Source organism: Micropterus dolomieu, linkage group LG12, assembly GCF_021292245.1.
Source record: "Micropterus dolomieu isolate WLL.071019.BEF.003 ecotype Adirondacks linkage group LG12, ASM2129224v1, whole genome shotgun sequence".
In the NCBI taxonomy this organism is placed as follows: domain Eukaryota; kingdom Metazoa; phylum Chordata; class Actinopteri; order Centrarchiformes; family Centrarchidae; genus Micropterus; species Micropterus dolomieu.
The window spans coordinates 20,199,873-20,216,465 of record NC_060161.1 but is presented as its reverse complement, the minus strand read 5'-3'; the positions used below and the strand labels follow the sequence as shown (position 1 = coordinate 20,216,465).

The 16,593-nt window shown below is 41.2% G+C and overlaps 2 protein-coding genes across 2 annotated transcripts in view; one reads left to right on the top strand and one right to left on the bottom strand.

Moving 5' to 3' along the window:
* Positions 1–762: 762 nt before the first annotated feature.
* On the top strand, positions 763–9,407 carry tnfsf12 (TNF superfamily member 12). The gene is made up of 6 exons (XM_046064654.1): positions 763–1,520; positions 2,882–2,963; positions 4,681–4,737; positions 4,888–4,911; positions 5,007–5,134; positions 6,617–9,407. Exons 1-6 carry the CDS (start codon positions 1,347–1,349, stop codon positions 6,890–6,892), a joined length of 741 nt encoding a protein of 246 aa, XP_045920610.1. The 5' UTR covers positions 763–1,346; the 3' UTR covers positions 6,893–9,407.
* A 3,667-nt stretch (positions 9,408–13,074) lies between these two features.
* The window catches only part of chd3 (chromodomain helicase DNA binding protein 3), a 57,299-nt gene continuing 53,780 nt past the window's right edge, over positions 13,075–16,593 (bottom strand). Inside the window, exon 40 of the mRNA XM_046063808.1 lies at positions 13,075–15,189. Within this exon, the coding sequence (XP_045919764.1) occupies positions 15,086–15,189 (104 nt within the window). The 3' untranslated portion in view covers positions 13,075–15,085. The remainder of the gene's footprint in view (positions 15,190–16,593) is intronic.

The following is a 16,593-nucleotide window of genomic DNA, read 5'->3' as shown; positions in this document are numbered from 1 at the left end:
GCACTAAACAGAAAAGTAAGGTGTGTCTTTCCAGGTATAACATAATAATTTCAGGTATGTGTTAAACTTTTAAGAGGGTCTGGTTTCTTGTTAATGTTAAATCCAAGCTGCTTTTTAAGCAATATATTATAATTACGAGGTCACAAATAGGATTTAGTTAAAAGCTTTTCTTTATTCATGTTAAATACTGAAGGAAAGGGAAATTCACTTAACTGTGCAACCTGTCACAAGGGGTCACAAGGAGACATGGTTGGGAAACACTTCTTTAGAGACATCACATGACCTTAAGGCCAAAATATTTTCCAGTTTGAATATATGACTTTTAAATTGATTTAATTTTACCCCTGAACCAATAAAAACATTTAACACTTTAAATTAATTTATAAATGTGATGTATCAGATTAAATTATTACTTTTTACTAATTTATTTAACTGCCTCTGCCACCTGTCTTCACAGTTTATGGTGATGTTCATTTCCCAATAAATGTGTCTTGTTTCCTGAAAGATTTTCTTTTAGACTTTAAATTAAGAAACTGACCAGTGGAATAAAAATCAGTCTGGCTCACCTGTTGATTGCAGAAACAAACGCAGCAGGAGCGGGCTGGTGTGTCCTTTACACTACAGCCACCGTGTGGTTAAAAACGGGACTGCTACACGCGTGAATTGCACATATTTTCAAGGTATGCAAGTTGATGAAAGTGACTTGAGACGCAGAGGAAGTCCCGGTGCGCCTCGTATGTTTTTCTCGCGCTCACCTCGTTAGTTTTTCACGGCGGATGCACGCTGGTATCGCAACATCAGAGCTCGTCGAGGACTCACGGAAAGTTCACCTCCAAGTCTGTGTGTGTGTGTGTGTGTGTGTGAGAGAGAGAGAGAGAGAGAGAGAGAGAGAGAGAGAGAGAGAGAGAGTTCATGCTGATGTGTGCTCAGTCTGTCTAATAGAGTGGCCCCCCAGCACGCTGTTTAAAGGGTAGACAAGAGAGCTGAGTCAACGAATCACAAGGAGAAGGATGCAACAGTTGATGTGCGCGAGTTGCAGAGTTTTCTTTTATCTGACTGGCCGCACACGCGGATGGTGGCTTTGATCTGTGTGGAGGAAGGATCGGATGTTTGGTTTCTTTAAAACCCTATCATCTGTCAGATATACCTCCAATTAAACGGAAAGATCTGCGCATCTAAAAAGCAGTGAGGGCTAGTTGTAGGCTGTCCACTCGCGCACCTTGCTTTCGAAAATGGACATTTGGACAGAAATGCATTTGGAGGGACTTCATGCTCTGCTGGAATGGAGTTGAAGTGGGGATTTCGGATGGTCTGCGGCGGCGAGTAGCAGTGCAGTCTGCACCAATATGCATCGGATTCTGCAGAGGAGGCGAGTGCGCAAGCTGCGGGTCGTCTGGGCTTCTCTGGCCCTGGTGGCTCTGTCCCTGGCCGCATGCAGTGCGCTGTTTACGGCGTGGACTTGGCGAGAAACGCGGGATCTGTCTCAGTCCTTTAAGATCCTACAGGACCGACTGGAGCAGGTTTGTATCATGCCTGAAAACCAATCAAGCCTGCAGACAGCCCCTCTCCGAATAGCATGCATATTTGTCCCAACAATAATATTTACTCGCCTGCAACTATTACAGACCTTCAAGTGTTTGTTATGTAACTTCTTTTGTGGCTGCGGTTAAGGGGAATCGTCGCGGGAGGTCTATATAGAAAAATGTCCACCCCCCTCCCGCACGTACTCTATTGCACCATTGCTTGGTACTTTTATTGTATACCAATAAGTGTAGTCAAGTTGTGTGGCGTTACTGCTTATTTTTGTGTCCAACTCCCCTTTGCTCCCCCGCAGTGTTTAATTGTCAGTTGTGCTCCAGTTTTATCTCAATTTACTGGAAAGCCTCAACTATTTGGCATGTGAGCACGTTAAACCCAACTGACTGCAGAGAGGCTCCAGGCGTGAAACCGACTGCATGATGAAGTGTGGCAAGTGTAAATCATTTGCAACATAGCCACCTCTCATGCACAGGCCAGGGTCATTTCAATTGTTACATGTGCAGAGAGCAATCCTAAATCCTGTGCCATCTCATGCAAAGTGTTTAGAAACGTCTTGCACTAGCAGGAAATGTTAGACTCCCTCCAGCATGAGGTTGCATCACAAGGCAAATTATTTCTCCAAAAGCAGCCAAAAGGAGCTGATGGAAATTCTTCTGGTTTCACAGTATTTACAAAACCAGGTTGCACTGGATTTGAGATCAGGGGGACAGGTTGGCTGTGCATCATGTTGACAGACCTGCACACACACACACACACACACACACCGTTTCTCCCTCACTCACACACATACAAACACCCCAAAATTGGACACGTGGAGTGTTGATGCTGGAGCCTTTCCCAAGGGGCCCTGATCTGTCCATTTGACCGTTGGCCAACTTCTGATGAGAGCCAGTGAGTGAACGTCTGGAGAGCGAAGAGAAACTCGCTGCCTCCATTTCCACGGTAGCAGTACATTTAAACATACATTCCCTCAGCCACTTCTCCTCTTACTTCATATAGGCCTCCTTCGGTCATTCAGTGGGCCCCCAGCCGAGGATTTAAAACTTTGCTGGCTTGACTAAATTTCTTTCTTTCTCAGAAAGGGAGTTAAGACATGTGAGGAATGCAAAGCCTTTAAAACATGCATTAGGTGTCGCAACCAGTCTCCGAGGAAGTGGTAGAATTATTCTAAAGCAGGCATGGCAGCAGGGGCTGGATACTGGAAAAGACGAGCCTGTTTATGTGGCTGGCTGGCTGGAAGAGGCCTTCTGTGGCTGTGTGGGATCGGCGCCAGAAAAAAGTCATAATAAGCTTATTGGACGTTTGTTAATAGTGCACGCTTTTTCTCTCTCCCTTTCAACAGGTCAACACACAGAGGAAGGCCATTGTTCAGCTCATTCTGGAGAAGAGAGAGCTGTTGGTGGGGCAGAGAGTGAAGAGAGATGGTACTGGAAATCAAACGTCATTTTCTTGACTTCAACAACACCGATATACAGAAGTTGTGTGCTTTTTAGCCGCCACAAATCACCACAGACACAATACCTACCAACTGCACTCTGTTGGTTTTTTTTGGGAAGAACATTGAACACACGCTGGCCAGTCTTGGCCCGCATGCCACTTTGGTCAGGTCTAGCGGGCCGCAGGCACTACCCGCTGCTAAAAGTTGACACAGGAAAAAGTAGGCAGCTGGGTGACTGTTTAAGAAATTACAGGTCTGACCAGAACGGCCTCGAAGCCCAGAAAACCAGCTGGCGCGGGGGCGAGGCCTTGTTGCACGCTTTTGGGCAATGAAATTGATTTTTTCCCCTCCCCCAGAGCACACGACCGACACAGCTATGATTTGTTGTGAAAGCGGTGATATTTGATGACCTATCATTGCAGTATTTATATCCTCTGCTTGCGTCACCATCACGGGATTGCTTGATTGCTCACATTTTGTCTGAAAGTGAACTCTCGGGCGCCTTTGTGCTGGATATCAGCGGAGGGACGAATATCCAAATTTGACAAAAGGATTCATTTAGAGAGCTGCATGCTGCGCCAAAAATATCTATGTTGATATCCTGCAGATATTTTATTTTTCTTTAGTAACTGATATCTGACTTTGTCCTCCAAAACATATTAAACAGTGTTCAGAAATTCATGGCTATCAATGATTTTTTAAAAAGCCCAAACAGCCTCTTCCAGTTTGTGGAAAGTTGACCACCGCGGTGCAGCGCTCCAGCAGGACACTGCTGTTATGTTCTCTCCTAGTGACTGACAGCTTAAGTCAGGAAACTCTGGCCAGCCTGAGAGCTTTAAGCTCGCCCATAGCAAATCCTAAGTCTACAGGGTCACCCACCTGTGAGTTATTTTAGCAGGGACTTAATACTTCTCTATGACGGCGGGGGCCCGGTGTTTGGCTGCTCTGTCTCGAAACATAAAGTATGCATTTCACAGTTCATACATACAGCATTCGAGTCAAATCTGTGTTCAAAATCGCTCCCCTAGGCCAGATTGCAAAGCTAAAATAAACCTTTAGTGAGTAACAGGAGCAGGCATTCTGCAGCTCTGGCCTTTTAAGTGTTGTGTTTTATTTATTGTATTTAACCGAGCAGCGGCCCGTAGCTGTTGCTTCACTCTCTTCTTAATCGTCTCCTTTGGGTCACAGAGCAGCCAAAGACCTTTTTGACTCTCTTTTTCCGGCACTTCATTTCTCTTATTCAGCGTCCGTAGCTCTCTGGCTGCATCTAACGCTTTCTCATTTACTTTCACTCCGTTTATCTTGTGTTTTCCTGCCCCCCCCCCCCCCCCCCCCCCCCCCCCCCCCCCCCCCCCCCCCCCCCCCCCCAAGCTCTCCACCCGCCTTCTCTCTCTGTATTCTGTATTTTCTAGATGACTGCGACCAGCTGGCACTAAGATTAGCCCCCACCGGGAAAAAAAAGAGGCACATGCTTCTGACTGAAAATAAAAGTTTGAGGAAATATATTGAAGCACGTGAAAGGAAATCGTTTGCCCATCTGCTAATGGCGTTAAAACAAGCCAGGTTGAAAATCCAAAGGACTGCAAATTAGCACACCGTGTTATTAGCCAGATACAGATGGGAATGATTGTTTTATCAAAAAACCACAGACATATTTTCTCTGCCATCCAAACTCATACTCTGACTCTCCTTGCCTTCTGAAGGGGGGGCGGCGCGAGGGAGGAATGGAAATGGAAAGAAAGCGGCGTCTCATTTTGAGAGTAAGTGGCTTGACAGATCCCATATAGCCGTCTCGTGTAGCATCTGCTGAAGTGGTTTCAATCATATACCCCTATATGACTGCGCTCATAAAATCTTAATTGACTTTCCCTTTTTCTTTCTCTTTCAATGTCTCTTTTACTTTTCCCCAGTAACCAAAGTCTCCTCTCAGCAAGGTAAGAGTCATAAAAATGAAGGATGGAGGATAATCTGTGAAGGTTTTGTTTATGAGAGGATTAATCCTGGATGTGTGTGTGTGTGTGTGTGTCAGTGGGAGAGGGTGGTGTGATAAAGGGCTGGGAAGAAAGGATGCTGAATATGAGTAAAGCAGTGAGGTACAACAAGGAACAAGGCACCTTCACTGTGGAGAAAACAGGCGTCTACTTCCTGTTCTGCCAGGTGAGTTTGGGCGGGGAGTTTTAGTTTGTCTACAGTATTGAATTACAAACCAGAATGCTCACATTCCCCACATGCCACACTTCAGGTCTAATCCCCACTTCAAAGCTGAACTAATGAAACTTTTATAACAATGGATCAAATTAATATGTTAGGAGTTGCTTGTAGTGACCACCCCACAGAGAATAATCACATGACTTCTACTCAGTTCTGCAGAGCATTTTAGCATCTTTCAGCTCATTGTTTTGGTTTTCAGGCCCTGCAACTTCAATGTTTTGGTTCACTATCACAGCTCTCATCAGCATCACTCCCAGAAGCTGCAGGCAGCTTTTTTTTAGCACAAAAAATCTACTACAAACCAAGTTTACACTACCCGCTCAGCACCAAATCAGCTATCAAAGAAAGTTAGTAACTAGCTGGTGAACATAGCAGAGCTTAAGATCCAGATATTTTCAACTAAGCTGCAGTTGGTGGAGACTAAAACAGAGCTAAAAGGAGTGTGAATATTGGACTTACAATCACCTGGTGGCCAGAAACACAACTCCAAATTAATGCTAATGTAGTATGCAAGTTCATATGGTGACAGTTTGACTCCTTGGTGTGCTGCGCAGCGCTGACCTAACGTGATGCATGCTGGACTTAACATAAGGCATGCCGGTTGGAAATTGTGTTCGACTTTCCCCAGCGCTCCAAAACGTCACCATGTCACATGACATTAAAACCCCCTGGGAGCAAGGCGGTTGCAGGTGCCGAGTCCCGCGACCTCAGTTTCTCCGGCTGCGCAAAGTTGGAACCACCTTTTGCCTGATCTGATCAGGCATTGTTCTAAGCTCACAGTAAGCTCCTGCAGGTAGAATGGTTTTTATTCCCTGCAGTCGCCTGCAGCTCAACGTTTGACTATCAAGTCGGCGAAAGTCAGCCGCTGTCATCTCGAACGCACCTAATCCGTCAGTGCTGTGTTTCAACTTGTTCTGCTGCCCTCAAGTGGACAAAAAACATAATGCAGGTTTAAATCACCCAATGCAACATATTTATTTTGGAAATCGAATCGAGATTTATATAGATATCAGATATTTATTAGTCCTATTCGAACTAGTGTACTTCTTGAGGGGAAGTGGTGAAGCAAACTTGACTGAACCAACAGACTCTTGGAGTGCAGCTTTAAAGATTTTTTATAAAAACAGCCTTTATTATGTACAAACATCAGTCATACTGTACTGGTATGTATCATGTTTTCTGGAGAGGTGGATATCAGGTTTCGGGTAATCTCATGTAGCCAGACTTTGGTCTCGTCAAGTTGACAGAGGTCTGGAGAAAATCTAGCCAAAAAAAAGAAAGAAAGAAAAAAAGAATTACGATAGCGGGGCGTTGGAAGTCCTGAGGCAGTCTTAGTTTTTATTTGAATAGTTGAGTAGGAACAAGTTCTCCTAGAGTCTCCGCTAGCCTCTCTTGATGAGATGTAGATCATTGTCTCTGTCTCCTCAGGTGTTGTTTAATGAACAGCAATCTCAGTATGTGAAGCTGGATGTGGTGACCAGCGGACAGAGGCCTCAGAAGCTGCAATGTATGGAGGGCTATGGGACGACCCCCTCTGCCGGGCCACACCCTTTCCACTTCCTGAAGCCCTGCCAGGTGTCCGGCCTCCTGCGACTGGACAAAGGCACTGAGCTGCAGGCCATCACAGGCCCGTCCTTCAGACTCCAATCTTTGGGCAACCCCTCAGCCTCGCCTCACGTGTTCAGCATCTTTAAAGTCAACTGAAGTCTGGGATCGTTTTGTACACAAACTCATCTGAGAACAACACTTGTTTTTGTATGGATGAGATTCTTTTCTACACGGTAAAACAGTCATAAGCAGTTGTGGGCATCACATCGTGCCACAGCCTCTTCCCAAAGACGTTTATTTGAAAGACAAACCTGACATTTGTGGAAGTTGTTGTGGAATTTTTTTCTGGACAGCAGTGCTGTTTTGGAATGCAAAAAACAGACTTTTGGATTAAAACCAAGACCCAAAGTGGACGAAATGCCTCGATGAATGTGTGCCGAGAGAACAGATGTGATGGAAGCTGTTCTGTAGATAAATGGCTTCATATAAAAAGAAAAAATACTTGGATGTTCATCTTAGCCTTCGTATCATGTAATAAATTGTGCTTACCCTCTCTTTATAAGACTGACAGTAAAGCTGTGCATGCACCTTCCACTTTTGTAACACCGGTGCCTCAAGAAGCTGAGAGCACGTCTGCAAGCATCAGATCTCAACACTATCAGCAGCCTACATGAGTTGTCAATGATATTTTATATAATGCAGTGTCTGTGCATGTATGTGAAATTTAATGAATCAAACAAGTCTTGATTATACTGATTTTATGATCTTTACAATGCAATGTGTGTGGAAGTACTGCAAGCTTTTTCTTTTAAATACGTTGTATATACTTTACACATATTTTTATATATGTGCATATCAAGTCAGGAGCTGGCAAAGAAAAGGGAACATTTTAAATAACATGGATGTGAATTTGTGCTCTTTTGTGCGGTCAGATTTGTAAGGTATTTTCATGTACCGTTTTGGCTTTACAGTTGGAAATTAGTTGGAAGTTATAGTAATCAACGCGTACAACTTTAAATACAGCAAAGTTTCAGCATATTTTCGGCCTTTGTTATCTGTATGATGACTCGATAATCACTTTCAACTCATCTTGTAAATCATCAAATAATTGTCACCTTACCATTAAGAGTAATTAAATAATATTGGGGAGGCCCCCACACATCCAAAGCTATAGCTATAAGCTAAGTAAAAGTTGGTATTAAATATCACAGAGATGTTTAATTAAAAAAAGAAAATTGTCTGGTATTTTCTGATTTTGTGACTAATAGAGCGTCAGGAAAAGTCTTAATACCAGCATAGTATTAAGAAAAGTCTTGATATAAGCCTATTGCAAAACAAGAGGAAAGGTGCTGTTTAATAAGCACCAGTCTGATGTATACTGATGGAAATTTATACAAATAAATTACTCACTGAGCTAAATGTTAACTTCCAGGTGCTAGCATACTCACAATGACACTATTACCATGCTGATGTGTAGCAGGTATCATGTTTACCATGTTCACAATCACATTGTACCGTATAAGCAGGCTAAAATGTTGCTAATTAGCACTAACCACAGCTGAGGTATAACACAGGCTGCTGTTATGTTGAATGCTGAATGTTATCAGTTTTGCAGGTGTTTGGTCAAAAATCTAAGTACTGGATCAATTAGAAAAACACTAAGGGGATCATCAAAGTCATTAGGATTCATCATCTGGGGAACATGAATGTCTGTGCCAAATTTCAATCCAAAAGTTTTTTGCCCCTCGGAGACTCAAATTTAATTAGTTTCTCAAAGTCAGAAATGAAGAGTTTGTCCCAACCAAAGCACAGCTCTGAAATAACGTGGAAAAGATCCAACCTGCACCCATGGTTCTGGGAAATTACTGTGCTGTTTATTGTCAATGGAGCAGATCTGGGTTATATATACATGTCTTGATAACCTCATAGGCAATAACTAGAATGTTCCTCATCACGTTAAGCTCTTGAGTTTTAGGTTTCTCAGCCACATTGTAAGATGGTCGCTTCTTTATTTTTACCTCTTTAGAAATTAAACTTCCATTCTCTCATCTGCTGCTGTTGCTGCTTTCCGTAATATCCCCTGCTACAATACAAACTGTGTATTTCTAGCAGTGGGTTCAGCACTCCCACTCTTGTTTATAAGTAGTTTTTGTGGACGGACCACATTGGTTTCTCCTCAGCACTTTACTGCAGTGAACATAGTGTTTTTAATTGGAGCCAAACATTCATGTTTTCAAATGGAAAGATTTTGAAGTGTAGACGTTGTATCCTGTTTGATTTCCTCATCATTCTGCTCTTCCCTTTTGAGCCTCACCCCCCCCCCCCACACACACACACACACACACGCACACACACACCACATATTTCTCTATCAGCACCCATCAGACCGCACACACATACACCAGCAGCCATCGAAATGTTCACTTCCTGAATCTGAACCTGAACCACATAGCTGTAGGTCTTTGAGGAAAAACATGCGTTGTCCCTCCACACACAGTTTTACCCACTTCCCTGCCCCAATTCCTATTTTTGTAAATGTCAAAGTTTATTACCACCTTAAAAAAATCTTGTGAAGTCTTCTGAAGAAGTTCTCTGTAAAATGATGCAATGCAATTTCTTCTTAACTCACTCAGCAAAAACGCTGAATAAATGTTTTTGTGTTGTTTTTGAAGCACTATACTTTCAAATTTGTTTCATGAAAAAGCCAAGAAAGAGTGTCTCAAAAAATGAAGATGAAGGGATTAATCAGATGCAACACACAAAATATTTAAAGTTGCACTAATTAATATTATGCATTAACAAAGGGTTAAATACTAATGTATGTAAGGAGTTGCTCTGCTTATAATAACAAACACAGGGATAATTATAACACTTCTGTTCGCCTCAGATCTACAGGGCATTTTAGCATCTTCAAGCTAACTGTTGTAGTTTTCCTGACCGCAACGTTACTGTTTTGTTTCACTTTCATGGCTTTCATGGGAAGCAGGTATTTTCAGGGAAATGGCTGTGATAAGTCCACTGCTCACTACCTGCCCAGCAGTGAATGGTAGACTCAAAAAATTTGCAACTAGCTGGTGAAAATAGAGCATTTAGCAGCTAAAGACACACCTTAGGAGTTGGTGGAGACCAAAACCAAGCAAAAAAATATTTAGGATATTAATAAATAATAGGATTTTTAAAGGCTCCTAAGAGCTGAAAGTAACCACTGTTTATCAAGAGAAAAGATCAGCCAAGGGTGATAAGATTAAAACGTACTGTATATGCAATACGTTTTAATATGTGCAACAGAAATATTTTAGTCTAACCTTTATTAACCTTTATTTATTCTTTTGATCAGAGCCTGGCCAACATGTGATTTTTAAGACTGACACAGATTTTTAAAATTTGAAGATTTTAAAATCCGATATTCTGATATATCGGCCAATTTTCTTTTATTTCTTTTATATCTTCATCATTTAAAAATAAACTTTTTATAGTTATAAATAGGACAGCTGATTGCTTTTGTGGTGGTTCCAGTGTGTTGTCAGCAGGGGAGTTTCAGAGTGCCCTCTGGTGGACAAACTATGCAACGACAACACTCATAACACTCATCTTTTTTAATCGGCATTTATTGGCTGTTATAAACACTGATACAATTTATCTGCAATTAGCTCATATTGGCCGATAATCCTGTCACACAGATTTATTGTGTGTGTGTGTGTGTGTGTTTATCCCAATTATAACGCCAGAGTGAAAAAACATTGAATTTCCCCTTGTGGGATAAATAAAGTATAACTTTTTCTTCTTCTTCTTCTTCTTCTTCTTCTTCTTATTATTATTATTATTGGTCGGGCTCCACTTGTGACCCCTCCGACACTGAAGTTTAACAATCACTACTGTCATAAATTCAGACAAACATAGGAGCAGTAATTTACTAATGATTGTTATATTTATCATTATTGGAATAATTGTGGCATCTTTTTAGTATATAAACATTAGGACCCAGCCCTACTGTAAACAAACGTAATCAGACTTTGTTAAGTCTGCATGTTTAATTTTCATTTGTCACAATAAATCATAGATAATGTTAATATTATACTTCATATACTGCAGACCAATTAAGTGAATTTTACATAATTTGGGTGACTTTATGAGGTGATTGTGAACTGGTTAAGCACATTTTCAACTATTTCTCATGTCATTTTGACACTGAAGTATATTCTGCAGTGACCTGAACTAAAGCAATGTCTGCAAGTTTCCCTGATGCCTGACACATAAATGTAAAATAAAATCACGGTGCAGAAGAGTATTTACCCTACAATATATTATCTAAAATGAGCCTGTCAGTGTGCACTTAATGGGAGTTGACCTTATCTCCAGACTCTTCTACTATAGGAATAATAAAGCTGAGATAACAGTAAATAGTGAACTGTGTGGCATCACTCTGTTCTGAATGACAAAGCAGGATGACTCCTCACCTTTAGTCATCATGAATCACTAACCATCTGCTCCTCAAGGTTGTTGTGTGCGTGTGTGGGAGACAGTGTGATAAAGGTCCGTGAAGAGGAGACACTGAATCACTGCATCGCCCTCACAGCATCTTCCTGCCTCTATGGTACAGCCATCAGAGCAGACTGACAGCAGTTTATAGTCTCTGAAGACAACTGTTCTTATTTGTTCAGCGAGAGGTTAAGCGTTTTTGTTATTTACATCAATTTATCAAGGAAAGCTAAATAGCTAAAAAGTTGTTTTTCTTTACACGTTTTGAAGCTGACCTGTAAAGCCTCGTCTTCTCTTGGTGACTGATTAGCTTCACTGGTTGAGAGTAAAACCCCTTGAGAATTTGTGCTTCATAAATGTTCTCCATTTTACAGCCTATTTGAATTTACAGGGTTTTTGTTTATTTAGGCTACACATTGGATCTATTTAATTTATATTTTAGTTTTTCAAAACCTGCAAAACCTTTTATATTAAGTTGAAACAGGAAATGGGACAGAGAACATTTGATATTTTTTTGCTGCCAAGCATCCACAAAGCTGCCACAAAGGAGTGAAATGAAATAATAAAGAAACTTATATTAGGTGGTATTTGCACAAATGAAGATGAAGACTAATATTTTTAAAGATATTTTAAAGTAAGGACTGTAAATTTGAAGAAGAAAATAACAATCATATTCTTACAAATGAAAAGTTTAATTCATAAGCATTAAAATTCAACCTTGTTCAATTCACTACCTTAGCCATGGTAGCTTGGGACGGCTAATGTTAGCAAACTCTTGATAGATTGCTGTATTTTTGACATTACCCAGTTAATTTTCTGATTTATTAACTCCTCTCTTACTTATTCAACTTTTAGCTTAGCATTTACCTTGTGAGGACACATCTTTGTCTAATTTAGCCCAGAACCATAGAGCCAATTCTGTTTCACTAAAATTATGCTTTCTGTTTGACATATTTATATCTGACAAGCCTACAGCCAAGCTATCTTCAGCTAGCTCTGTCAGGATGTTAGCTGTAGCTAACATGCTCACATTAACAATGCTAACATCCTGATGTTTAGCAGGTATAATGTTTACAATATTCACCAACTTAGTTTAGTGTGTTAGCATGCTAAAATTAGCTCTAAGTATGAAGTAGAAGTGAATGTCTATAGTTTTGGTTATAAGAGTTTATCCTCTACAAACCCTGAATATATTAGCATATTTCATGACAGTCCATCCAAAAGTCTTTGAGAACTTTCACTCAAAACCACAAAGGTTAACCTTATGGTAGCACTGGAGCAAAAGTCAGGGGATAACCAAAGTCAACAGGATTCATCCTCTGGGAGCCATGAATGTCAATCCATCCAATAGTTGCTCAGAATTCAGCCTGGACCGTTCATGCTGTCTGTTCATAAGATGGACATAACAGCTTCCCAAAAGTGTAGCCAAAACATGTCGATCACCACTTTGTGGTTGTCTGCAGTTTGTTCAAGTGTTCATTTTCAAGTTTGGTTTTAATTAGTTATTTGATGCTATATAAACGGGCGTTCACGTCACGATTGACAGGTGAGCCCTGCTCACAATTGAGTGTATGGGCTGGACCTCAAGACTGTGGCTCCTACCCCGGTCACTACAGCACAGACTCTAGCTCCAAATGACGTCAGCAGCAGAAGATGGCAGTACCCGTATCCGGGATATTTTGGCTTCATTTTTGTACAATGGGAGGATGTGGAGACGCATCGTCCATCTTTATATACAGCCTATGGTCTGGACCAAAGCGGGGGACTGACCAACATCACCATCCCTTGAGCCACACCACTGGCATGAAAAACAATGTGTGTGAAATATAAACACCATCTGAAAAAAACCCACACAGTTCTTTTTATCATTTCATTCAGTTTTATTACAAACAAAAAAAAAGAAAGAAAGAAAAAAAAATGCATCATCATTGACGTGTTTCACTGCCACTCATCATCTGATCGGCACCACTACATACACAGTGACACAAGATACCCAGAAATTAACACAGAAATCTGGAGAGATGACAAAGTAAAAGTGGAAAAAAGAACTAAGTGCTTTGTTTTTTGACACGTTTTAGTTCAGGGGTTGCAAAACCTTTGTACAAAACAATTTGTAAAATGGATTTCCTGGGAAGATAAGTGTAAAAGGTCCGGGATTTATGGGATAAATTAACTCCTACGGTGGCTATCCTTTTTTATTTTTAACTTAAGTCAGACTGACTGGGATTTACAGGTTGACATCAGGTTCTTTATTCAGTTTGATGACTTTACATTTGTTCAGCTATGTTTATTAAGGCGTTTTTTAATGATGCAGTATATAAAATGGATTTCCAGCCTCTTATTTTCCAGATAATAACCATATATTTTCACTGGGATTAGATAGTATACATTTTCTTTTTGCTCAGAGAAGCATTTAGGGTTACATATGGCCTATTTTCTATATATGCATGTCATTTGCAAGCCCCAAATCTAAAACGTAAGCAAGAAAAATTTGTTTTCTTGTAATATATCTACCTCTGAAGTTAGCTCAACTTCTTCGTTTGCGCTCTCTTGTAATTATAGGACAAACATGGCAAAGAGGTGCATTGTGTGTCGCACATACTGTATCATTTTTCATTGTTACAAAAAAAAGGTCTCTTTTGGTAAAAGCTCTTTCTCAAATAGCAACAGTGAGAACAACAGCAACATCGACGACAATAATAATCGCGAGAGTAGAAACACAAGAGAACACGAATGAGCTGTTTAAATATGCAAAGTATATCACAGGATTCTGTAGAAAGAAATAGAAACTTGAAAAGAAAAACAGGAAAAAAGATTGACTGAGAGAGGGGGAGGGAGGAGATGACAGGAGTAGGTGTCAAGAGGAGTGTTCAGGGTGATAGATAGGTTTTAATAACACTGACTTGCTTATGAAAGGTTCTAAACATTCATAGGTTTCTGAGAAACAGCGTCGTCGCGAGGCCTTTTCTGGAACAGCCCCCCGAAATACCTCAAAGCTCTGTACATAAACTAGAACCAGGGAAGCAGGATTTGATGGCGGCAAATACTTAATCTGGAGTCCTGATTATAATTTCCATATCATACCTAGCTGAATGTGTGTATATCTGAACATGTACCTTTGAAAAAAGCAAAACAAAAAGCTGGTGCTGTGCTTGGAGCTGCTCGGACTGAGAAATCAAGAGGGTCAGCCTCTCTGAGAGAATTATAAACAGTATTAAAATGACTTTAGGCACAGCTTGCCTTTCCACGAGACAGCATTATGGTGAGTAGAGCATGCTTCAGGGGATGGAGTGCGGCGGTAGAAATGATTATTACATGCAGCTTCCTGTCAAGAGTTTAAGGACCAGGCGAGGAGGAAGGAGGAAGGTTACACGGTCTATTGAGAGATCTAAAGGTTTCTAGGATTGAGGTGGGTTGAGCGTTGTGTGTGTGTGAGTATGTGTGTGTGTGTGTGTGCGCATGTGTGTGTGTGTAGATGAGGTTAGAAGCATCCCAAGAGGAGGAGGAGGCCTGCCTGAAGAGGCCGCTTATGAGGAATATAATGGTTTGAGGCAGACAAGAAAAGGTCACAAGAAGTTATGAGACAATATGGCCTGTATGTAGTGCAGGTGTGCGTGTGTGCGTGGACAGTAAGTGCACATGTGCGTGAGTATACTGTGTGTGTGTGTGTGTGTGTGTGTGTGTGTGTGTGTGTGTGTGTGTGTGTGTGTGCACGTGTGTTGTACTAATTTTTCAGTGAGTACCAGCAGAGTAAAGTTGTAGAAGATTTCTTGGAGAGAAACTGAAGATATCTTTGCAGCAGATGGGTTTCAGTGAGTGTATAGTGTGTGTGTGTGTGTGTGTGTGTGTGTGTGTGTGTGTGTGTGTAGTCTAGTCGTCGATACAGATGACCTCTCCGCTGCGCTGCTCCCGCCGGTTGATTAGCAGCTCTGCTTCCCGCTCCTTCTTCACAGACATGGGAGGCCCATTAAGCACTGCAGAAAGAGGAGGAGGAGGGGGGGGGGGGGGGCGCCACAGTTCAGTTCAGCCAGTTCAACATGTAACTTGTTTCTGTGCTCGATGTTTCTGGCACAGACTGAAAACAAAAAAAACTCTATGAAACTCTGTTCTTACACACTCACAGGAACACACAAATGCAAATACACAAATAGACAGACATCTGGCTAGAACCCCTTTTGGATAATAATGTCCAATAGGGTCAAATGCAAATTCCCTTTCTTAGCGTCAAGTTTCCAAGTAATCCAAGCAGACAGGCAGAGAAATGTTTTCACATGCTATTCAAATGGTGCTATGTTTAGAATTTTTAACATCAATAAATTACCATGTTAATTCTGAGCCAATAGTCTAATTACAGAAAAATCAGACCGTGCTGTTAAATCTGTGTACTTTGAAATTTTAAAAATTATTTGAACAATTTGTAGGTCAAACACTTAACGATTTCTTCTTTTTCCGTTCAGAGCGAATGGCGCTAATTACCTTTAAAGAATCTAGGAGACAAACTCCTTTTAAAAATCTGGGTGTTTTTAAAAGCTGTTAAGTATACTTTTTACTATATTCACTATTTTATTGTACCATTCTCTTCAGGAAATCAAAAGAGAAATGTTTTGCAGTGGAGCTGATGAGCAGGACAAGAAGAAGTAACATTCTCTGCAACCCAAAGCAAAGTTTATGGGAAATATGGTCTTAGTTTGTTTGGCCTCAGCACTAAAAATATCTCTGGTGCTAAGAGGGAACCTGCCAGTCATCTCGCTCTTGTGTATCTACGTTAATGCAACCAGGACATCATGATTAATGAATAAAAGGAACGCCTTTGAAAGAATAGTTTTGCCACGAATAAGCAAACAAACTGCACCCAGGCTTGCTGGTTGATACTTTGATAATCTTTTAATGAGCAAACTTGCATAATACAGTACGTCAATATATCATATTACATATACAGTATCATGTTTACAATTATGATAAAACCCCCAGAATGCATTCCTGCTAACCTGGAGAAAGTGAGGCCGGCAATGAGTAAGCACACACACACACACACACACACACATAAATGAGGCAAATGAGGTCACAGAAACACAAACGCACACATGCATGGAAATACTTCTTTCTACACGACTGCACAGCTGGCCAGCAAAGGGATCTGTGCTTCCCACATTTGTGCACTATCATGAATGTGCTCGGGGAGTGGAACAGCGAGTTTAGCGCACCTTTCAAAACAAAGCCAGGAATACACTAACAGCGCACTTCTCTCACTCGCGCCATGGGTAAAGATAAACTGTCATAACACCCCCGAGCAGATCAAAGATGTGATAAGGAGCGTATTGAGCTGAAGATGTGGTGTGTGTCTAGAACCAGAAGGGGGGGGGGGGGGGGGGGGGGGG

Coding starts and splice junctions, on each gene's coding strand:
- tnfsf12 (XM_046064654.1), top strand. CDS start 1,347: ATGCATCGGATTCTGCAGAGGAGGCGAGTGCGCAAGCTGCGGGTCGTC. Junction 1,521..2,881: donor TACAGGACCGACTGGAGCAG/GTTTGTATCATG, acceptor CCCTTTCAACAG/GTCAACACACAGAGGAAGGC. Junction 2,964..4,680: donor GCAGAGAGTGAAGAGAGATG/GTACTGGAAATC, acceptor TGCCTTCTGAAG/GGGGGGCGGCGCGAGGGAGG.